This window comes from Homarus americanus, unplaced genomic scaffold, assembly GCF_018991925.1.
Source record: "Homarus americanus isolate GMGI-L3 unplaced genomic scaffold, GMGI_Hamer_2.0 scaffold36734, whole genome shotgun sequence".
Classification (NCBI taxonomy): Eukaryota; Metazoa; Arthropoda; class Malacostraca; order Decapoda; family Nephropidae; genus Homarus; species Homarus americanus.
Genome location: NW_024733126.1, coordinates 9,118,564 through 9,143,229, shown reverse-complemented (window position 1 = coordinate 9,143,229; position 24,666 = coordinate 9,118,564). Strand labels below are relative to the sequence as shown.

At 38.6% G+C, this 24,666-nt stretch overlaps 1 protein-coding gene across 3 annotated transcripts in view; it reads left to right on the top strand.

Annotated features, from left to right (window-relative positions):
• LOC121869329 (protein phosphatase inhibitor 2-like) overlaps positions 1-24,666 on the top strand; it is an 88,427-nt gene that overhangs the window by 16,160 nt on the left and 47,601 nt on the right. For 2 of the 3 annotated variants that reach the window (XM_042370621.1, XM_042370620.1), the window contains exons 2-3: positions 15,953-16,120; positions 19,249-19,343. In XM_042370621.1, coding sequence (XP_042226555.1) covers positions 15,953-16,120; positions 19,249-19,343 — 263 coding nt within the window. Of the gene's footprint in view, positions 1-6,745; positions 6,813-15,952; positions 16,121-19,248; positions 19,344-24,666 lie in introns of all 3 variants that reach the window. The other variant, XM_042370622.1, reaches the window with a different exon arrangement.

Below are 24,666 nucleotides of genomic sequence, written 5' to 3'. Positions count from 1 at the left end.
TTCTTCACCACCAATGTTTATATTGGTGATCTTGTTCCGGATCTTAAACCTCTGTAACCACCCAGAGGAAGCAGTAAAGGGTTTGGGCTCTGAAGTTCCCATCTTTCGTGCCACTGCCATGTACAGTTCACGTGCGTAGTCCTTCAAAGAGCGCGTGTCGACCGCCATGTTCCATCGCGCCTGACGCACCAAGTACCTCACAAGTAATTTTTCTGTCTTGAGAAGCACCCGGTTGTGAAAATACTTGATCATAGAAGCACCTGTAGACTTTGTGATCTTCATGTGCTCCTTTATCTTGGTTGAATCCTTCTTTATAGTCCGGATCGTAGATTCGTTGACGCCATGCTGGCGCGCGAGATCAACTTGCCGTGTTCCTTTCTCCAAATCTTGAATAATTTGGTACTTCACCTCGTAGCTTAAGGAACGTCGTGTCTTCTTTGGTTTAGTGCCGCTGGGTCCAGGTAAGGAAAGGTTTCTCTCTGGGGGTGGTGGTCCGGCGGAAGCCATTTTACGGAACAATGGATGCGCGTCTACACGGAGTGGCCTTGAGGGATGAAACTGTTGCGGCTAGGTCAAGCGTCGTCTCTCCTCCCTCCCTCCCTGCCCCGGGTGGACACGTCATAATACTTTAAGCCAATTACAGCTAGCATCAGAGGAGGGTAGGGATGCATGGCCAATCACAGGTCTGATACGTCATATGACGTCAGTGATAACGCAACAAAGACACACTGCGCAACCTTACCGCGCCGCTTGCCCAAGCGGAGGGAGGAGGAGGAGGAGGGAGAGGCAGGCAGGCGGGTGGGGCAAATCTAAAAATAGCGTCGCGCCGGACACACTCCGCGGAATGGCGTTCGCGACCGCGAAATGTGAAAATGTTAGGTTCTGGCAAGGCACCGCGGTAACGGTGAAACGCGGATTGCGGGACCGCTTAATGTGAGGACCAACTGTGTATATATATATATATATATATATATATATATATGTGTGTGTGTGTGTGTGTATATATATATATATATATATATATATATATATATATATATATATATATATATATATATATATATATATATATATATATATATATATATATATATATATATGCTGATAACCACAAGGAAAAAAGAAAACACGAAGTTCCCAAGCGCTTTTGTGTAATTCACATCTTCAGGGGTGTTTTCTTTTTTCCTTGTGGTTATCAGCATATACCTGGAGCACGCGCACTTATAGTGATTTACTTGCATATATATACAGGTAGTCCCCGACTTACGACCACATGGAATTACGTCCATTGGTACTTACGACCTGCTCTGACCGTTCATCCGTCGTGACATACGAACGCAGCAGTCGTGACCAAAAATATTTTCAAATGACGTGTTCATTTTCTATACCGAAACGTTTCCGTCCGGGGCGAGTGGGTGGCTCGTCTCGGGTCGCCTCGTTGGTACACTCGCTCAGTGGAGCGCATTGTTTGTGTTTGGCTATCGTATCCTATACTAATCGCGCTGTGAACTTTCGTTATTATCGTATTTAATTGACTTTATAATGACTGGAATGTGTAAAATTGAGAGTGCTGTTGGTGTTCCAAAAAAAGGAGACAGGGAATTACTTTTGAGATGTAAATGAAGATAATAACAGCATGAGAATGGAAAAACAGTAGCAACAATCTCACGCGACCTAGGTTTCTCACACTCGACTATATCCACTATTCTGAAGGACAAGGAACGTATTCGTGAAGTAGTGAAAGGAACAGTGCCGATAAAGGGAACTATAATATCAAAGAGAAGACAAGGTCCTATTTACGATATGGAAAAATTATTGGTGATATGGATAGAAGACCAGACACAGAAGCGTGCACACTTAAGCCTTCTAACCATACAGGCTAAAGCAAGAAGCCTGTTCCAAAGCCTGAAGGAGCAGGCAGGAGATGAATGTGATCAAACCTTTACAGGAAGTCATAGGTGGTTTGATAGATTTAAAAAACGCTACAGTCTACGCAATGTTAAGGTGAGTGGAGAGGCAGCTAGTGCCGATGTTGGTGCTGCCGAAGCTTTTAAGGAGGAGTTAGATGATGTGATTGTGGAAGGGAATTATTTGCCTGAGCAAATATTCAATGTGGATGAGACTGGATTATTGTGGAAGCGCATGCCTGACCGGACATACAGTTTCAAAGGAGTTAATGAAAATGAAGTTATTTCGGATATTAGTAACAAGATAGTGGAGTTAGGTAAACAGCTGGAGTTAGAAATTGATAATGAAGATGTTGGAGAGTTGGTTGAAAGTGTAGCAGAAGAGCTCAGTAACGAGGATCTTATTGAACTAGATGCACAGAAAATTGCAGAGGAAGAAGAGAGACAAAATGTAGAAGAAGAACCTGCACCCCCCAAAAAGTTTTCAGTGAAACATATGGCAGAGGCATTTGCTACAATTAATAAAGGAATGCAAATGTTTGATGGCATGAATCAAAATTATGAGCGTTATGCCAAAGTTGACAGAATGGTCTAAGAGTCACTAGCTTGCTACAGGGAGATTTATAAGGAAAAGAAAAAGCAAACTGTGCAGTCAAAATTGGACATTTATTTCAAGAAGTCCCCCAGTGCTGTCTCCTCACGCCCTCAAGATGATCCATTACCTTCAACCAGCATGTTTCCACAGCACATAAACCTGTCTGAAGAAAGCGACATTGATGACCCACCCAGCCCTGTCTCCTCTTCTGCTTCTTCCAATTAATATAGTCTCCATGTATCCTGTAAATAGAAAATTATGGGGGCCCCGTGTGCATTTAGCTGACTACATTTAAGGTAAGTGCTCAGTCATACTGTATCCATTCCTCATTATTTATTACGTTTAGTGTACTGCATTTCATTGTAGTTTTTTTTTTTAAATTGGAATTTTTTTTTTTTTTTTGAATTTTTTTTTCTTTTTTTTTTACTAATTTATTGTTTTTTTATTACAAGTATTAATGATATTCTTAATTTCAGGGGTTTAGATGCATATTTATGCACTTTTTACAATTTTTACAATTTTATATTATATTTTTCAGTGTTAAGTGGTTGTATTTGGGGGCCTGGAACGGATTAATCCTATAACGAACGAATGCTATAACGAACAAGGTTCTAGAACCAATTAGATTCGTTATATATATATACAGTTGTACCCCACTTAACGCAGTCAATAAAACCCAGAGGGTACCGTGTTAAGTGAAAACCGCGTTAAGTGAACAACAGAACATATGGGATTAATTCCAATAAAAACTGGCCCATCCCCAAACTCCACTTTTTCCGACACAATACCTATGTTCTAGTAAAAATAACATCTTAATTTTATGATGGTACATGCACACAATTAATACTTAAGAGAAATAGAGAAATACAGTCGCCAAGTTAATGTCCATTCAAATAATGGACTCCACCTCCCTCCCCCTCTTCTCACAGTACACTCACTGGCTCTTCCCTCTGAGAAATTTTGGGGGGAAAACCAGGTATAGTAATAAATAATTCCTCAAACTAAAGTTAGGATAATATAATTGATATATATATATATATATATATATATATATATATATATATATATATATATATATATATATATATATATATATATATATATATATATATATATATATATATATATATATATATATATATATATATTTATATATATTATATATATATGTATATTTATATATATATATACTGTATATATATTTATTTATATATACATATATATATATATATATATATATATATATATATATATATATATATATATATATATATATATATATATATATATATATATATATATATATATATATACAGTATATATATATATATACAGCTCCTCCCCGACTTACGACACTATTTCACTGTACTTTCCAACAAGATTTACATAATCTTTTTTTGTAATCATAAGTAAAGCTAAAGTGCATGGTATATATACTCATAGGTACGGATTATCTCTTTAATTGGGTGCAAGTAATCTTGGGTAAGACTTATCTCGTGAGTTGGATACGATTTGTCGTGGGTACGAATTATCTTGGGTGCGAGATGATCCTGACCCAACAGTAAGCTTGCCCGTGACAGCTGTTAAGTTATGCTGGGGTAAGTTAAGGTTAGTTTAATGTTAGGTTAGTTTGGGTTAGTTTAATGTTAGGTGAGGTTAGTTGGTTTATATTAACGACTGACCCTCGGACGAGTAATTTGTTTTTCTGTTCATTTTTTTGCAAATGAAAATGTTAATTAAAAAAATGCTAATTTACAACAAGAAATGAAGGTCAGATTTGAGTAAAACACAATAATACACCCCAAAATCTTACTTTTGTTTAACCTGAGGACAGCCAATGGGCGAATATTTACCATCATTTCTTGTGCAAATGTTTCGTTTGGGAGATAATTAGGTGCCTAGGCACGCACTACTTTGTCTTTTCGGCGGTAATGCAATGGTGACATCTCATCCCAAGATGTAAACAGCATAATGTTCAGTGGTCCCTCGGTTAACGAACACAATTCGTTCCAGAAGGTCGTTCGATAACCGCAAATTTCGTTAACTGAAACCATTGTTTCAATGGGTTTTGGGTAATTGGTTCCAGCTCACCGAAAATTACATACAAAGTAAAAATAAATGCAGTAAAGTACACTTACTTTGAGGTGTGTATGTAGAAGGCTCCTGGTTGATGATGATGGGAATTAGACGTGGGGGTGGAGAAGGGAGAAGAGAAGGATGTGGGGGTGGAAGAGAAATCACCCCATGCTGCACTGTACTATATATACTGTACTATATATTGTCAATATGTAAAATAAATTTCAGATTGACCAATAATTGTACTGTAAAAACAAAAATAGTTTATGTTCAAGAGAGCCACAAGCAAGATGTCACCTCCACTGACCAGAGATACAAACTGACGCCTTGCTGGGCGAGTCAAGTGGCTGATTGGCACACCAAAAACTAGTTTTCTGTATTATAATTATGTTAAATACAGCAGGTGTTAAAATAACTAAAAAATTTAATATAAAACTTGGAAAATTATTGAATAGTACAACCTTCTTGATATTGACTCAAATGGGAACGAATTTAAGCCCTAGAACTGATTACTGTACAGTGGTCCCTTGGTTAACGAGCACAATCCGTTCTAGAAGGTTGCTCGTTAACTGAAAAACTCGTTAACCGAAACCATTGTTTCAAAGGGTTTTGGGGTACCGGTAATTGGTTCCAGCTCACCGAAAATTGCCTAAATTCAACAAAAAAGGTAGAAAAGTACACTTACTTTGAGGTGTGTATGTAGAAGGCTCCTGGATGATGATGCATTATATATTGTCAATATTTAAAATAAATTTCAAAATGACCAATAATTTGCTTGGAAACAGAGAAAAAACCATTTAGTTGAAGAGAGTCTCAAGCAAGATGTTACCTCCACTGAAAAGACACAAAGACTGATGCCTGTATGGTGTGTTGGCAGGCTGGATGGCATGTTCAATAATTGTTAAAATTACTAAAAAATTTAATATTAAACTTTTAAAATTATTGAATAGTATAAACTTCTTGATATTTACTAAAATGGTAAGGAATTTAAACCCTAGAACCGATTACTGTACTGGCGGATTAATACTACAGCTGGTGGACCGCCAAATGCAAGCGAAAACATGTTCAGGTCAACTCGTAAAAAACTCATTAATCAAGGGATTGCTCGTTAACCGAAGTTAAGAATCTTATGGAAGGTAACTCGTTAACCGAAATCTCGTTAACCGAGGCGCTCGTTAACCGAGGGACCACTGTATTGGCGGACTAATATTCCAGCTGGTGAGCAAGCGAAAACATGTTAACATGATTTTGTAAAAATTTTGTTAACCGAATTTTTGTTCGTTAACCAAATTGAAGATTCTTATGGAAGGTAATTCGGTAACCGAGGGAACTGTATTGTCTAATGGTAGATCCTGCTGCCAGATGCCAACATGAAAATTGTGACCAAGTCCCAGGTTGCTGATCTGACTTTCTGCTTCATTTACACACAATTGCAGGGTCTCAATTGTTTCTCTTACTATTGACAACAGAACATACATATAATGTTTCTCACTTTTGATTTTTTTTTCATTCTTGTACAAATATTTATATTATTATTATTATTTTTATTATTATTATTATTATTATTATTATTATTATTATTATTATTATTATTATTATTATTATTATTAATTTTATTACATTTTTGCACCCCCAGGCACCGATGTGGGTTAGTGACCTGTGCCCGGGTGGGCTAATCCCTGTAAAAAAAACAAAAAACATATTGACGTATTTCAAAACACTGCTGCCCGGACTTGATCAACACTGATGCTCAGTGTATGCTTAAAGCTACGTACACACTGAGATACATTGTTGCCCAACATTGTCTCAGAAAAATCCATATTTGTTGCGCGATTGTCTCGCAACAGTCCCAAAACACTATTTCGGGTGTTTCTTGTTTCCCATCCCATATGGGAAACACCACATAAAGTTTCTCAATTTGGATGCATTTGGCAACCATTTTATTTACACAAAAAGAGTAAAGCAAAAGATGAAAGAAAATTAATGAAAAGGAGACAAAAACAATCAAACAATGAATAGTATTATTGGTAGGTGTCTGTAATTGATATGTGCATGGCACAATAAATGATTTTTCCAGCTTATTTTTTATGCATTTTAATTGAGTATTATTTTCCCCTTTACAATATGTCAAATATTTTAATAAACTTACTTTTACAAATTCCTTCAGGGCATCAATGAGAGCGTCACACACTTCCGGAACGATGGCAGTTATTGACTGTTTTGACACTTTGAAGGTATACATCAGGCTTGTAAATGAGTCCTCACTGGCAAGATACCTTAATGTTACTGCCAGGCATATTTTGGCAGGGATTGAGGCTCAATAGTTTGTATTTTGCTTTGTGATTTTGGGACCAACCATTTTCAGTAATATTTCAAAATTGAAACTGTTCTTAAAAAGTTTCTAAATCCAGCTGCATCTTCTAGTTTCAGGTCTGTCATTAGTTTTTCTTCATATGTTGTTCCTTCATCAAAAAATTTCTTCATCCACCATCGTCTAGGTGTTTTCCTTGCTCTCAGCCTTCTTTCTTCTAAAGAAATAACAACACAGGCACCCGCCACAGTGGCTACTTCTGCATCCACCGACATGAAGTCGACTGCACTTCTTGCCAACGCATGACTCTAACTTGGTCTGGACATGCAACACTGTTGCAAAACAATCACAAGACAGTCCAGCAACAAAGTTTACCGATTGTTTCTGGACTGTTTCGCAACAGTTGCTAGACAATCCAGAAACAATGTTGCTGTGTCTCCCAAGTGTTTCTCGACAGTCTCGCAACTGTTTCTGGAGTGTCTCGCAACAGTCCAGAAACATTGTTGTATGACTGTTTCTAGATAATGTATCTTGGTGTGTATGAGGCCTAAGAATCATTTGGTACGGACAGCTGTTCTCAGGTCCACAAAAAAACGTAAAATTACACCATATCATAGTAAGTTCTTTCTGTTTAATATACCGGGGGGTCCTGGGGGCTCTTGAGTTAGGTTAGGGTAGGTTGGTGATGTCGTCTAACAACGCTTCTGCTGCTTGTTTTTCATTTCAACTAAGGTTAGGTTTAATTTAAAAATAACCACTATTTAATACATTTGCACAAACTATGACAATCTTCACTATAAAATAGTGAAATTGTGGCATTTTTAATAATTAAAAAAAAATCGGCCGCGGGTCAGTCGTCAGTAATTACCGGTTAGTGTAAGGTTAGGTTAGGTTAGCTTGAACTTTTAAATAAACACTTTTTAACACATTTCCATAGCTATGAAAGAGTCCACTATAAAACATAGTGAAATTGCTGTATTTTAAAATTCGTTTTACATGAAAAATCAGCGGCTGTGAAGTCATAAATACTTACAGTAATTACCAACTAGAACCAAATAGAACCTGATCTAACCCTGGACCCCCTGCCATAATAAACAGGTAATGATACCTGGTATTAATGAAAACAACTTTGTTGAAGTGTTATGGTGTCATTTTATGCTCACAGAGCGTAGAATGCCTGCATACCTGGAGCTGGTGGACGCCTGCCCCACAAAAGGTCACAGCCTAAGGTTGAAGAAGCCACAGGTCCAGAAAACTGTGAGGGCAAACTTTTTGGGAGTAGGAATTGTGAACTGTTGGAACAATCTGCCAGGGAGTGTTGTGACGGCTCCGAGGGTGAGCTCTTTCAAGACCAAAATTGACCAACACTGGAACAGGTTCAGATACATTCAGGAGTCAGAACTTGCCAACAGTGTGTAATAGAGATATGACGGATTGCCAAGTGGCTAACGAGCCAGTCAGTGGCGAAGAGGATAAAAGTAACACGCGGTGGCTCGGCAGACTTTTCAGAGGAGTATTTTCTTATTTTTTTTTTTTTTTATGGGGATTACCCCACCCGGGCACAGGTCACTGACCCACATTGGGGCCTGGGTGGCAAAAATGTAATAATAACACTAATAATAATAATAGTAATAATAATTCATAGAAAATAAAATTTATAATAAATACAAAATTGAAAATAAGGGACCACTGTATTATTTTCGCATTTTCGACTTACGACCTGGATTTGGGTCCCTAACCCCGTCGTAAGTCGGGTAGGAGCTGTACTGTAGTACCTATATAACCATTTACTTTATGGGTGATTTAAGGGATTTTCAAGGATAATTTTGACTACTTTATGTGTTTTTGACTTTATGTGCCCTCTTATGAACGTGACCCCTGCATAAGGTGCGACATGACTGTTAAACTACAGGTGCTCCTCCACTTATAAACGAGTTACGTTCCTGAGGCTTGTTTGTAAGTCCAACTATACTCTTGTAGATACCAAACATATTGTAAAAAATGAAAAGATTATGGATATTTAGTACAGCTATACCCTTTATTACAGCCTTAAAACCTGGCTCACTCTTTTTCTCTTAGGTAATGTTTGTTCTGGCAGGTAACCCCTTTCAGTGATGATGTTTGTATCTGAAAGTTTGTAAGTTGAATGTTCTTAAGTAGAGGAGCACCTGTATAGTATTTCCACGCTAAGCTGGCCCATTAGCCACGCCCCTCGTCTATAGCTACAAATAGCTGATTGGTTCCCCTGAGTGTTTTACCTCCCCTGGATAGCATATATATAAACGCGTATTTATATCGACTTTTTTTAATAAATATTTAACATTTTCTAACATCTTCTCTGAAGTGCTAATGCCTTGAAATGATTTGGGTTTTGAAATCCATTGGTAAGCAGACCTGATATCATCTAAAATAATGTTAAATATATGGATTGAGTTGATGATTGGAATTTTTTCGTAAGATGGCAGGTCAATGGGTAAAGAAAATTCTTAAATTAACTATGGTAATGATATTTAAATAAATTGGAACAAAAAGTGTAAAAAATAAGGGTTAAAGTTGCTAAAAAGTCAGGTGACTGCGAAAAGCTCTGTGATTGGTTGTGACTTCACATACTAGCTTGAGTCACCAAGCGGGAGCCTCGAGGCAGCCAGCTGTGGTGTATGTGTTGTTACCAGCAGAAATACAGGACTTGTGGCCATATACAATGTTGATATATACAGGCATGCCTTATTTTTAAGTTAAAATTAATTGCTGCTCAAGTATCATCGTGTGTATTTACTTGCTGGCTGCCAAAATGATGCAAAAGACCGATAACTCCAATATGGAAGTTTCCATCACTGTTTTCTATTTCGTGTCTGGAAAATGTAAGTTTTCGTCACTGATGTCTATATTTAATGTTGTGGAAGGACTAGAGATAACCATGGCCAGGGGATGGGCTTGAGGTGTTCAGATGACATATGTAATTTAACGTGCTTCATAGCTGGATGGCCGCGTTCTTGACAATACTCTACAGTCTCTCCTCAACTTATGACAGGGTTCCGTCCCGACAACCAGGTTTTAAGTCGAAAAGTTGAAAATAATGCATAGAAATTCTAAAATGGGTGTCTCTTTTTCTTCTCAGCAGCACGAGAAAACTCACTTTTATGCATGCCAGCCATTTTAAAGGGAATTACAAACAAAAATTTTGTCAGTATACAGTGCGATCACTAACGTCGGGATTCGAAAATATGTACAGTATAGTCTCGGTTTACGCGGTCAATTAAACCCGTGGAGGTCCGCGTAAAACGAGAAACGCGTAAACGAAATAACAGAACATGGGATTAATTGAAATAGAGACTGGGCCGACCCCCAGACTATCCTTTTTCCGACACAATACGTACGTTGTAGTAAATATAACCTCTTAATTTTATGATGGTATGCACACACAATTAATATTTAAGAGAAATATCAATAATAGTAGGTTTTTTAACACTTACGTTAGTAGAAGAGATGGTTGGGTACACGGGGATGGGGGGTTGGTTCCGAGGCAGAGGGCAGATTATTGGCCCTCACCTGTATCACTTGTATCACCTGTATCACTATCCACCACAGAGGCTTGTAGGGCCTCTTTGTCAAACCCCTCAAAGTCCATATCCTCACTATCACTGACTTGGGCTGGCTGTGGTGGGTGGCGGGTGAAGAACTCGGTAATGTTTTGTTGACTGGGCGACCGTGTGCGCACCCTGCTTGCGCCGCTTCCTGCGTAAATGATGGAATGTACCGTGTAACTAATAATTGCCGGTCTGGCCAGATGCTGCGTAAATGACCAAACGCATAAAGGAAATCCGTGTAAATCGAGACTATACTGTAATGTGAAAAATATTTTATACGACCCTGGCCGTTGTATGTCCGGGTTGTCGTAAGTCGAGGAGAGACTGTACTATCATAATGACATCTACTTTTGGTAAATTTCTTTCATCTGCCTTGATGAATCCTGGATGAAGCTGTCCAACCTTCTCGGCCAATCAGCTCTTTAAATAAATATTATTAGGTAATTAATTGTGCTTTACTGTGCAACATAGTAATACTGTTTTGAATATATAGATATTACTAAGCACATTAACTAATTCAATGGATATTAGCTGCCCATGCTACAAATTTCATAGTACAGTCGAGTCTGGATTTACGCGGTTTTCGTTTACGCGTTTTGTCATTTACGCGGTACTTTGCCAGAAGCGGGATGCTTGATTTACACGGTAAGTTTGGTCATTTACGCGGAGAGCTACTGGCGGTCCTTTCGCTCTGCGCCATTTTTTGGATTCAAACCTCCCGCCATCCCGCCATGTTGGGTAACCGGCGCGAGTAGGTTGCGCAGTGTATGTCTCTGTTGCGTTATCGATGACGTATCGTACTGTGGGCCACGCATCCTTACCTCCCTCCGCTGCTAGCTATGATTGATTTAATGTAATATGACTTGCCCTGCCGCGGGAGGGATGAAGCCGCTGACCTAACCGCGTCAGTTACAATCCTCCCAGTCACCCCGTGTATACTGTGTTCTATTGTTCGGATAATCTCGCTAATCTGGTAAGAATGGCTTCCACTGGATCTCCACCACCACAGAAAAACCTTGCATTACCTGGACCCAGCCACCCTAAGCCAAAGAAGATACGATGTGCCCTAAGTTACTCGGTGAAGTACAATATAATACAAGAGTTAGAAAAGGAACAAGACAGGTTGATCTCGCGCGCCAGCATGGTGTTAACGAATCTACGATCCAGACGATCAAGAAGGATGCAGCCAAGATAAAAGAACACATGAACATCACAAAGTCTGCAGGTGCTTCAATGGTGAAGTACTGCCAGAACAAGACGCTTCTCAAGACGGAGAATTTACTTGTGAGCTACTTGATTCGTCAGGCACGACGGAACATGGCAGTGGACACGCGGTCGGTTCAAGAGTACACACGTGAACTGTACGTAGCAGTGGCACGTAAGATGGGAATTGCAGAGCCCAAACCCTTCAATGCTTCCTCTGGGTGGCTGCAAGGGTTTAAGAAGAGGAACAAGATCACCAACATAACATTGGTAGTGAAGGAGCGAGTGCTGACCTTGTTGCGGCTAGTGATTTTCCCCCGTTCTTACGTGACGTTATGGAGGAAGGACAGTATACCGACGACCAGGTGTTCAACATGGATGAATCCCGTCTGTTTTGGAAAAAGCTACTTTCCAAGACCTTCGTTGTCAAGTCTGCCAGCAAGTGTCGGGGCCGGAAATTTTAGAAGGAGCGCATCACCGTTTTGTTTACCACCAATGCCTCCGGTACCTGTAAACTCAAGTTATCGGTGATCCACACAGCCCGCAAGCCGTACGCCTACAAGAACATGGACATGACCAAGCTAAATGTCCACTGCCTAACCGCACGTAAGGCGTGGATGTTCACAGCTCTGTCCCTCTCCTGGTTTGATGACTGTTTCGTTCCCGACGTCAAGAAATTCTGCGCGCAACAGAATGATCCATTCAACATTTTGTTACTCCTTGACAACGCACCAGGACACTAGCCCCTACTGTTGGATCTTCACCCCAATGTAAAACTGGTCTTCCTTCCTCCCAACACTATGTCGTTAATCCAGCCCATGGACCAGGAGTTGATATGCAACGTTATGACTGCATTCTCCGCAAAGAAGTTTAAGCTCCTGAACGACTATACCAACACCAAGGATGAGTTGAGTAACCTGGGTGACACCGATAGCCAGAGCGACGAGGACGAGGAACAAGAGTTGGCGGACCAAGAAGTTCGCGTGAAACAGTTTTGGAAGAAATTTAACGTCAAGAAAGCTGTGGATTTCTTGGTGGAGGCATGGGATCAGCTGTCTGTAGCAATGATTCATCATGTGTGGCGGCATGTGTTGCAAGGTATCCCAGGTGGGAGGCAGAGTCAACCTGTGACTGGTGAGGTTCAGTCTGTTGTAGTGACAGTGGACCTTGCCAGAGAAGCTGGGCAGAGTGTTACAGCTGCAGGCTTCTCCGAGACCACCAACGACGACATTATGGAGGTGATAAAGGGGTCTGAGGTGACTGCCGATGAGTTGTTAGAAGACGATCACGTCAGTGAAGAGCAGGTGATGCGTCAACCCGAGAAGAACAGAAGTTAACGCATGGTAATGTTAAGGATGCCATCGAGTGTGCAGAGAAACTGAAGCTCATCCTTTCCAACGACCATGACAATAACCGCTATGAAGTTTTCCATAACCAGGTGTTGCAGACTATGGAGCCATACATCAAGGTGTATCACGACAACATCAACACTAGCCGTCAGCGTAACATCACAGACTTCTTCGCCTGCAACCCACCACACCCAGCCCAAGCCAGTGATAGTGACAGTGATGGTGACTTTGAGGGATTTGTCAGGGAGGCCCTGACAACTATGGTGGATAGTGATGGTGATTCACCTGAGGGCCAGTAATCTGCCCTCTGCCTCGGAACCAGCCGCCATTCCCGTACGCCGACCCATCTCTTCTACTAACGTAAGTGTTAAACCTAACCTAAGCTTGATATTTTCTAACCTAACCTAACATAAGTGTTAAACCTTGATTTTTTCTAACCTAACCTGACGTAAGTGTTAAACCTTGATTTTTCTTTTACCTGGTACAGTATATTATTCTCTTATTGATATTTCTCTTCTATATTATGTGTGTGTGCATACCATCATAATGTTAAGATGTTATTTTTACTACAACGTATGTATTGTGTCGGTATTGTTGGAAAAAGTGGAGTTTGGGGGTGGGCCCAGTCTCTATTTCAATTAATCCCAGTGTTCTGTTTTTCATTTACGCGTTTCTCGTTTTACGCGGAACAACGTGGGTTCAATTAACCGCATAAATGAAGACCCAACTGTATATAAACATTCCAAACAATACACGACAATATTAGTATTACTGTACTGTTTTAAGTTTTGGTCATTTGGGAAACCTTAAGATTCTAACTATGGGATTAAGTACAGTACTGTACCTTAAACAATAAGACACATTATCTCTCCTGGATTTCTGTTGCAAAACATTTTTCGATCCCATTAGAAAATACAGGTCATATACTGTAGGTTAGGTTATGATGGGTTATAAGGTTAGTTTAACATACACTGGTGGGGGGGGTAACTCAAAACTATTGATTTCCGATAAAAATGAAGGTGTAAATTCGTTCATAACACATCGCAAACCACCAGAAAAAAAAACATAGTCTGCATGTAAGTACAGGGATGACCAAAACTTAAAATTTACCCAATATAGCCTATCTCGAATCTAAGCATCCAAATACTTATGGTAGTTAGAGTAAAATTTTACCCATTAATTAATATAAATGATGATATATCCCAGTGATTCATTAGTGAATCATAAAAACAATAACAACACTGTGTTGTCATGTTTACCTAGCACAGGCACTCTCAAAACAAGATCCAAACAATGTCATTACTTATCAATTGACTCGTATCTCCATCCGTGCATCGTCTGCTGGGTAGGTGGTGACGTCATTGCAAATGGCGGCCCTGTTTCTAGAGAAAAAACTTATCTCGACTATAATAGCAGAACTTTAAACTAGTACAGTGGTCCCTCGGTTAACGAACGGTTCGGTTAACAAATTACCTTCCATAAGAATCTTCAATTCGGTTTACGAACAAAAATTCGTTTAACGAAATCCTTACGAACATCACGTTTCGTTGTGAGCATCAGCTGATCAGCTGATGAGCTAGTCCGCCCATTCAGTAATCTGTTCTGTTTACATTCATTTCCAATGGAGTAAATGTCAATAAAGTTGTGCTCTTTAATATTTTTGCATGTTTTATATTAAAATTATTAGTCATTTTAACATTTATTTAACATATTGATAATATATACAGTACAGGGAACTAGTTTGTTGTGTGCCCATCAGATGCGTGAGTCGGCCACAAGGCGTCAGTTGGGCTTTGAAAACAGTGGAGAAAGCATCTATTTTGTTGGTGTCTTGAATATTTTTGCATTTTTCATTGAAATTATTCGTCATTCTGAACTTTAGTTAACATATTGATAATAAATAGCACAGTGCAGTGTTGATTTAAAGAAAATAATCTTGAATTACACCTAGTGAACTTAAAATTTTATTGGTGAAATGATGGCATCAAGCATGGGTCCACTGAAAGGTGATTTCTCCTCCATCCCCTGTTCCTTCTCTTCTCTCTTCTCCTCCACCCCTACTTCTAATTCCCATCATCAACCGTTTTTTTTTTTACTTTGTATGTAGTACTTTTTGGTGAGCTGGAACCAATTACTCAATATCCCATTGAAACATTGGATTCGGTTAACGAAATTTTCGGTTAACGAACGACCTTCTGGAATGAGTTGTGTTCATTAACCGAGGGACCACTTTATTACAAATTATATATAGCATCACTCTACGAACATGGCAGAGTGTATTTCCTGTGTTTAAAGAACCGTCAATTTGTCCATTGTGAACAAATTTAGTTTGAATTTTCTATGAACCAATCGGCTATCAGTACAGAAGAGGGGCGTGGCCTACGGGCCAGGTAAGCGTGGAAAGAGTATACAGTAGTTTCAGCCATTATTACTGCCTCTAGTAATTGATCGCTAATGTGCTGATGGTCAAGACCCTTAATTTACACTGGTTTGTTCTTGGGGTTGGAGGATAGAAACACCTGGTGAGGTGTGTGAAGTCAATGGGCAAGATCCGTACATCACAAAACTGAAATGTTTCTGAGAAGGGAAGCTGGGAAGTGTGAGTGAGTGAAAGATAAATGCCTACTTTACAATATTTTCTAGCCAGGCATGCATAGCTATTGACACAGTACCGTGAAATTACAATGTCATATTTCCTATCTTGGACAAGGTTTGACCATATATAAAGTACAGTAAATTACTTTTATTTTGTTGCCATATTAAAAAAAAAGTGGCTGATGAGTAAAGTAATTTTTTTTATACTGTTCACCTGTACAGAACACTGACAATATAGGGTAAGTAATTTCTGTTTACATTGTACTGTACTGTACTAAACATTGACTCTACAGTATGTCACTAATGGCTTTTTTTTTTTTTTTTTGCAGAAAGGGAACAAAATGGGATGAGATGAACATTTTAGCGACCCTCCATCCAAAAGACAAAGATTATGGGCACATGAAAATTGAAGAGCCCAAGACACCATTTGCTAAATATGAAGAGGGAGACTCTGGAGATGAACATGATGGTTTGGATGCTGACCTTTTAGCAAAAAAGTGAGTACTGTACTGTATTTTATGCAGTTGATGATCATTTTAGACTTTAGCCAAATTTATCTTAACCCGTCTATTCCAGCTGGCATGAATTTTAAGTGTACACCAAGCATGACACTTTTGACATATACTATCAGGTTCTGTTCCATATATGGCTTGTCAGAACATCCACATTTAACTGCCAGAGGTGGATTGCTCCATATAGGGCACGTCCACAAGGAGAGGGATAAAGGTTCGGAGTTTGATACCCGGTACAGTACTTTGATTTAGTACTAACAAAACAATAAGTTTCGTGTATTGTGATATAGTGGAGTCATGCTGAGTTGCTGGTTAGGTACCAGAAGACATCGTGAATTATTGAATTGTGAATTTCCTGTAGAGTTTAATTCAGTGATTCCCAAACTGCATGCTGCGAAAATCTGCTGAAAAAGTAGATATGTGTGATCGAACTACTGTAAATGATCATAACTCCAAACCTAGGGTAATTGATGAGGACTAATTTGTCATTCTTGTTAATGTAATAAGCAACCTCCATGCGCTGTGAAGAAATGGGGTCTCCTCGTGTACCCCTTATCCTCCACACTGAAGTCAGATGGTTATCGAGAGGAAGAGTGTTGTCTCGAGTACATGATTTGAGGGAGGAAATGCTTAGCTTCTTTACTCTTGAAGAGAAGCTTAAATTTTTTGAAAGATTAGCTGATGAAACCTGGTGTGCCAATTTATGTTACTTGGCATATATTTTTTAACATCTGAATAAGGACAGTAGCAGCATGCAAGGGAGAAATGAAAATATATTATCTTGTCGGACAAAGTTATGGCTCTAGCAGAAAAAATGAGGCTCTGTTGTGTTAAAGTGAAAGAGGGCAACTTGGACATTTTTCCAAAGATTCTTTAGTCAAATATTAAAGAGATGGTTCTGCTGTTGGTGAGCATCTTAGAAGCCTAGAAAAGAACATTAAAAAATATTTTCCAAATAAATCTGTTGAAAGTTATGATTGGTTGAGAAATCCATTCATTCAAGATGCTGGCTAAAAATATTTCGGTAGTGATGGAAATGCGAGGCGAGCTATGAATGATAAAGGCGATAGAAACAGGTTGTTAGTGATAACAGAGCATTTTCTTGTGAAATGGTTAGCTTGTAGAATGAAAGACAGTGCAAGTGTTAGTGACCCTCAGATACGGAACAACCATCTCACCAAGCACCTCAAAAACTCCCCCAAGCTAGGTGTCATATTACTCAAACTCTTTATTTTGATGATTGAATAAAAATTTTTTTTATTTCAGCTTACAAAAATGTTTTAGGAGGGCTTCAAGGGGAAAAAATGGGTGAAATTCTTGTGGCGGCAGCACCAATAAACCCTTTTTACATGTATTTTAATGTCACACAAATAACGTTTTCGCTAATAACCGTGTTTTTCAGGCACCTATTAAACGTTATTGGTGAGAGCCTACTGTATATATGTTTTAAGTAATGTTATTTAATGTTAATAAATGGAACAATAGAAGTAGCTAACCACTAATGACAAAGAAAAAAGTGAGATGGATTGGGAATGCCAACATATCGTGTGCATTTATGGATACCGTGTCATTTATCTTTTTAAGAATATGTACAAAAGATTCGTTCTTGTTTTTATTGAATATGTCTTTGATTGAATTAATCTCTATACAGTTGGGTCTTCATTTACGCGGCCTTACATTTTTACTTATGTACAAAGAAATGTATCTTCCCTTTATGCGTTTGCCCTTAGGACAATTATTTCTTTTACTTGTATTATATATATGGAGTAGCAGATGTGCCCTCCTCTTTCATGTGGACCTCAGCCAATACGAGAGAAGTCTGAGGACTGAGGAATGGTATCATAGAGTTGGGGATAGGAACAGTTTGCCGAGTCTTGTGTCAGGACAGAACCTGTGCATAGGAATCCCCCATGACTTGCTTCAAGATATTCGTTAAAGGTTGATAGATCTGTACACCAATTATGATTAACTCTGCATTTATCTCTCAACTATGAATGATTGTACCAAAGGAAAAATAAAAATAATTATAAAAACAAAAATGTATTAACAATAATAAATTAAGAATAGAGGCAGCATATTAAGGAGACCATACAAAATATGAATTATGGCTGGTAGAGGTGGGGCCTGGTGTTACTTGACAACTTGGGCCAACTTGATTTCATGTACACAGGGTTACACTGGAGGCCGCATCCATCATCGAGGGTGTGAGTACTATGTTGAAAAGTTGCTGTAGTGGGCTAGTGGCACACAAATCCTAACAAGGTAACATGCTGTGCCAGCTAGCTAGGTCGCTAGCGGCAGGCCACACAGGTCACTACACTGCAGCAGCTCTGCCACTCCATATATAAAAAGCTTAACGATTGAACACGTCCTTAGTTTCGTTCTAACTAAACTATTTACTTATAACATCAGTTAAGTATGCCACATCTTTGCTAAACACACTATACACATATATATTAATTATTAATTGTACTCACAGAGTGGATGAGTGTCAGCGGCGAGGCAGGTCCCGGCTCAGTGATGCGGCCTGCCTTGCCGGCCTCTCACAACAGCTCATGTAAAATGAATCTTTAGTTTCAAAACCTGTGAGTTTCAAACTCAAGCAAGATGTGAAATAAGACTGGGTAATTCATTCACAACTTGAGACTGATTTCAGTGCTGTGCTGCTGGTTTCAGCAAAGCTCACTTTGTTTCTTTTTGTGGATATGGAGGATCTCTCTTGAGTCGGAACCGGTCACATTGATAAGAAGAGGAATTTTGTAAACTGTATCAACAAAAAACTGTTCTGCACCCCTTGGTCTGATGGCCTCTGCAACGATCACTGACTGAGGCCATGTTAATTTGGTAAGGTTGGTATTTCTGGTTGAGTGATGCATTGTATAACCAGTATGATGTATTTTTTATATAACTTATAGTAATATAACTTATAGTTAATACAGAGAAATTAACAGGAATCACCTGTGTAAATGAGTGTTGTTCAGAATTCATGGTCCGGTGTGTCATATTGTGTAACACCATAAAGGTGCAGAAATTTTTTTTTGACTGTACATATGTAGACTATGCATGCATGCATATATGTATGCTTAATTTAACTTTTTATTGTTGTCTTTCAGGATTCAGTTAGGAGGAAATGAACTACCCAAAGCATTGATTGAACCAGAACCTGAAGAAGAAAGTGATGATGAGGATATTTCACCGGAAGAGAGAGGTAAGACATTATGGTAGAAAAGGAATGAAATTGTTGGCTCACTTACTTATGCGAAGTACTGTAATAGTGTTAGCCTGGGTGACCATTGGTAGGAAGGGATTTTTTTTTCTTCTTAGTGTTAATTAATTTTGAAAGCAATACTGTACAGTATAAAGAATGTCACCTACAGACAACTCATTCTTGTGTGGAATATTCTCTTATTTAATTTAATTCATAAACACTGGGGTGTTAATTCATGAGGGTATATCATACTGGTACACTTTCGCACATCGGAAATCTACACAATGGATGCCCAGTAACACGTGTTAAAATCGCTATACAGTGGTCCCTCGGTTAACGAACACAATTCGTTCCAGAAGGTCGTTCATTAACCAAAAATTTCATTAACCGAAATCATTGTTTCAATGGGAGTTTGGGTAATTGGTTCCAGCTCACCGAAAATTACATACAAACTAAAAATAAATGCAGTAAAGTACACTTTACTTTGAGGTGTGCATGTAGAAGGCTCCTGGTTGATGATGATGGGAATTAGAGGTGGGGGTGGAGGAGAAGGGAGAAGAGAAGGCAGTGGGGTGGAAGAGAAATCACCCCATGCTTCATGCCGCCATTTCACCCATAAAATTTTAAGTTCACTAGGTGTAATTCAAGATTATTTTCTTTAAATCAACACTGCACTGCACTATATATTTTCAATATGTAAAATAAATTACAGAATGACCAATAATTGTACTGTAAAACATAATACAGTGACCCCTCGTTTAACGAACACCTCGGTTAACGTAATTTCGATTAACGAACTGCCTTCCATAAGGATCTTCAATTCGGTTACAACGAAAAAATATTCGGTTAACGAAGTTCTTACGAGCTTGCACTGACCGGGCAACCAGCTTTAGTATCAGTCCGCCAATACATTAACCGGTTCTAGGGCTTAAATTCCTTACTATTTTAGTAAATATCAAGAAGTTTATACTATTCAATAATTTTAAAAGTTTAATATTCAATTTTTTAGTCATTTTAACAATTATTGAACATAATGGAAGGTAAAGTGACTAGTTTAATGCACGGCATCCAGCCTCTTAACACAGCAAACAGGAGTTAGTCTCTCTCTGTTTTCACTGGAGTTAACATCTTGCTTGAGACTCTCTTCAACTAAACGCTTTTTTTCTGTGTTTCCAAGCAAATTATTGGTCATTTTGAAATATATTTTACATATTGACAATATATAATGCAGTGCAGTGTTGATTTAAAGAAAATAATCTTGAATTACACCAAGAGAGCTAAAATTTTATGGGTGAAATGGCGCCATGGGGTGACTTCTCTTCCACCCCAATGCCGTATCTTCTTCCTTCTCCTCCACCCCCATTCTAAATCCCATCATCATCATCCAGGAGCCTTCTACATACACACCTCAAAGTAAGTGAACTTTTCTACCCTTTTTGTTGAATTTAGAAAATTTTCGGTGAGCTGGAACCAATTACCCAAAAACCCATTGAAACAATGGTTTCGGTTAACGAACTTTTCGGTTAACGAACGACCTTCTGGAACGGATTGAGTTCGTTAACGGAGGGGTCACTGTACAGTATTACCCCGCTTAACGCGGTTTCGCTTAGCGCGTTTTACCGTATACGCGGTGCCTCGCCAGAGCCGAACTTTCACTTAACTTAACGCGGGTTTTTTCCACGTATACGCGGTGAGTGTCCGACTCGAGAGCTATTTTTAGATTCGCCCCACCCACCACCCTGCATGACTGCCTGTTTTAGCTCATAAAATTCATACAAATTACCCAGCCAGAATATAATTTACATTGCTGGAATTCTTACAATATGATGATCATTTTGAATATAAACATCATAGATTTTGCATTAGACATACAAATTTTAGATATAATGTTTACTCTGAGTAAATATGTTATTTTTTGTGCAAAATATATGACATTTGTATTCAAAATATTCCTGGGCTTACAAGGAATCCAGCAATGTCAATTATATTATCCTAACTTTAATTTGAGGTATTATTTATTACTAAAAAGGTCAATATTCTGGTTTTCCCACACACTGGTAGGGACGGTTGGTGGGGGGTGGAGGGAGGGACCGACCGACCATCTGTTACCGTGTGAAGAATATTATTTTTTTTGTATTAACTGAAGATATTTGTTTTAGCTCATAAAATTCATACAAATTACCCAGTTAGAATATAATTTATATTGCTGGAATTCTTATAATTTGATGATCATTTTGAATATAAACATCATAGATTTTGCATTAGACATACAAATTTTAGATCTAATGTTTACTCTGAGTAAATATGTTATCTTTTGTGCAAAATATATGACATTTATATTCAAAATATTCCTGGTCTTACAAGGAATCCAGCAATGTCAATTGTATTATCCTAACTTTAGTTTGAGGTATTATTTATTAAAATTTAGTGGTTTCCCCAAAAAATTTCTCAGAGGGAAGAGCCAGCAGTGTAGTGTGAGAAGAGGGGGAGGGAGTTGAGTCCATTATTTGAATGGACATTAACTTGGCGACTGTATTTCTCTATTTCTCTTAAGTATTAATTGTGTGCATGTACCATCATAAAATTAAGATGTTATTTTTACTAGAACATAGGTATTGTGTCGGAAAAAGTGGAGTTTGGGGATTGGGCCAGTTTCTATTGGAATTAATCCCATATGTTCTGTTGTTCACTTAGCGCGGTTTTCACTTAACACGGTACCCTGTGGGTTTTATTGACCTCGTTAAGCAGGGTACTACTGTAATAGTTTATGTTCAAGAGAGTCTCAAGCAAGATGCTTCCTCCGCTGAGCAGAGACACAAATTGACGCCATTCTGGGTGAGTCAAGTGGCTGTTTGGTGCGCTAAAAACTAGTTCCTTGTACTTCAATTATGTTAAGTAATTGTTAAAATGACTAAAAATTTTAATATAAGACTTTTAAAATTATTGAATAGTACAACCTTCTTGATATTTACTCAAATGGGAACGAATTTAAGCCCTAAAACTGATTACTGTATTGGCGGACTAATACTCCAGCTGGTGATCAGGCGAAAGCAGGCGAAAACACGTTGACACGATTTCGTAAGGATTTTGTGAACCGAATTTTTGTTCGTTAATCGAGTTGAAGATTCTTATGGAAGGTAATTCGTTAACCAAAATTTCGTTAACCGAGGGATCACTGTATTGTACTGAACTCATCAGACTTTTACTCTAGAACGACTTTGGGTAACCAACTTAAACATCCAAAAATAACATGTAATGTCGCATAAACTGCATCTACATTATTAACCCTTAGCCGGCGGCAGCAGTGACTGAAGAAGTGCCAAATTTAAAAATCGTCATTATATAGATGCCGCTGACCACTGGAGTGGAACATAAATAAAGTTACACTGCATTTTGTTAAATTTTAACACCATCTATATATACTGTAGACTCTACTGCAATATGGAACAGTTGCTATATTTCATTAACATAGCAAAGATGCTTTTAATATTAATAACGTGAATTTTGTAAGTGGCTATTATTTATATTCGTATAAGTAAGGTACGTGTAGTCACTCACAGCCAAAGCTGTGTCCAGGATTTGTGACCTGGATATGGTTTCCCTCCCACCCTCTCTTACTATATTGTTGCCTTACTGTTGCTTCTTATGGCATTTGTTCATTCACTGCTGTCATTCTCCTACATTGGAAGGCTTTCTGATGTGTGGTAAAGCTTAAAACATGGAGTAATACACAGTGTAACTTGACAAACATTACAGCTGTAGATACTTTTCCTCACTCTGTTTTGCATTGCACAGTAAGTACATCTCCTTTGAACCATCTTTGTACTACCATCTTCAGCTGACTGTCTCTATTGGGAAATGTCTTCCACTCAGTCTTGTAGGGCACGGGCCCAAGAGTCACTGAGCTTGTGGGTTTCTTTATCCAATAAACATCTTTGCTTTTTGCAGACACAATCTGTTCAATTAAGAGCAACTTGAAGTCAAGGAGGTTTTTCTGGCCTCCATTTCTCTTGTAGATTACATGGCAGTTATGCAAACTCATTTCTATCAGCCTGAAAAATAGCTTCTTGTAGTACTTTGTAATACCCTTGCGCTCCTATTTTCTTTACAGACCTTGGCAGCATAATTGTTTGTCTCACTCTATGTTCTATTATATCTCTGTCTACAAAAGACGGAACAATCTCAATTGGGTTCTGAGGATCTTGCAAAACTACTTTCACTCCCGTGTCTCCAGTAAATGGAAATCATTCTCTACTAACTGGAGAATTGCTCAACCATCCAACTGGAGCACTGTCATCTTGACCATCAACTTCTGCACTTGACAGAATATCATCTGGTTCCTCTGTAATAATCTCAAGTTGTGATTCATCACCACGATCTGTGTGATCACCACCACTATCTGATTTTGCATCATCACTAATATCATCCATGAATTCATCATCAAAATCGTGGTCTAGAATACTGTATTTCTTCATCAGGAATGTTCCTCCTATGGAACATAATTATGGCTATCATTTTTATGTGCAGTCAAAGAAAATAAAAAGTAAATGATTGGTGAAATGCCAAACAGACAAAAAAACAATAATTGAAAATTATATCTGACAAAACTTAGCTCTCTTCAAAATATCAAAAGAAAGAAATGGAAATTTAGCTCCACAGATGAGACCAAAGAGAGTGCTCTGTACCTTATGAAAGATGGGAACAGACTGTTTGAGTGATTGGAGCTTTAGGAGGCTGGCGCCAGCGATCAGGCAAGCCATCGCCACCCTTGAGTTGCTAGTTGGGGATTTCTGAGGCTCTAGGGCACTCATACATATCTGACTATATATAGTCTCATCTGGGAAATACAGGAGATGAATTTTGGAGAAGCTTCTATATACAGTATAGTCTCACCACAATTTTTCAGCACATTCCGGACCATCTATATATAGTTCGGCCGCCGGCTAAGGGTTAAATAAATATTTTAAGAAAACCTAGGAGATTATTTATGCGATATTCCACTGTCTCCACCGAATAGTAGAGGTGTGGGAAGCTCAGGGAGATGATGGGTGTCTGATGCAGGGGGTAAAGGCTGGTCTGATTCAAAACCTTCAAAATCAACTGCAGACACTTGTAGAGCATCTTCAGCTTCATCACTAATCTCACATTATTGAGGCGTAAAATAGGCAGTGATGAGAGCTTGGTGGCGGCGTTTAATAAACTCCTGGTAACGATGCCTGTGCACTGAGTTCGTTACTGCGTTGCAGGCTGGGCTCAACAGTCAACACTCATTAAAGCATCCTTGAGCTCTTCAATCTTGCTAAGACCTTGCATCACCTGCTGC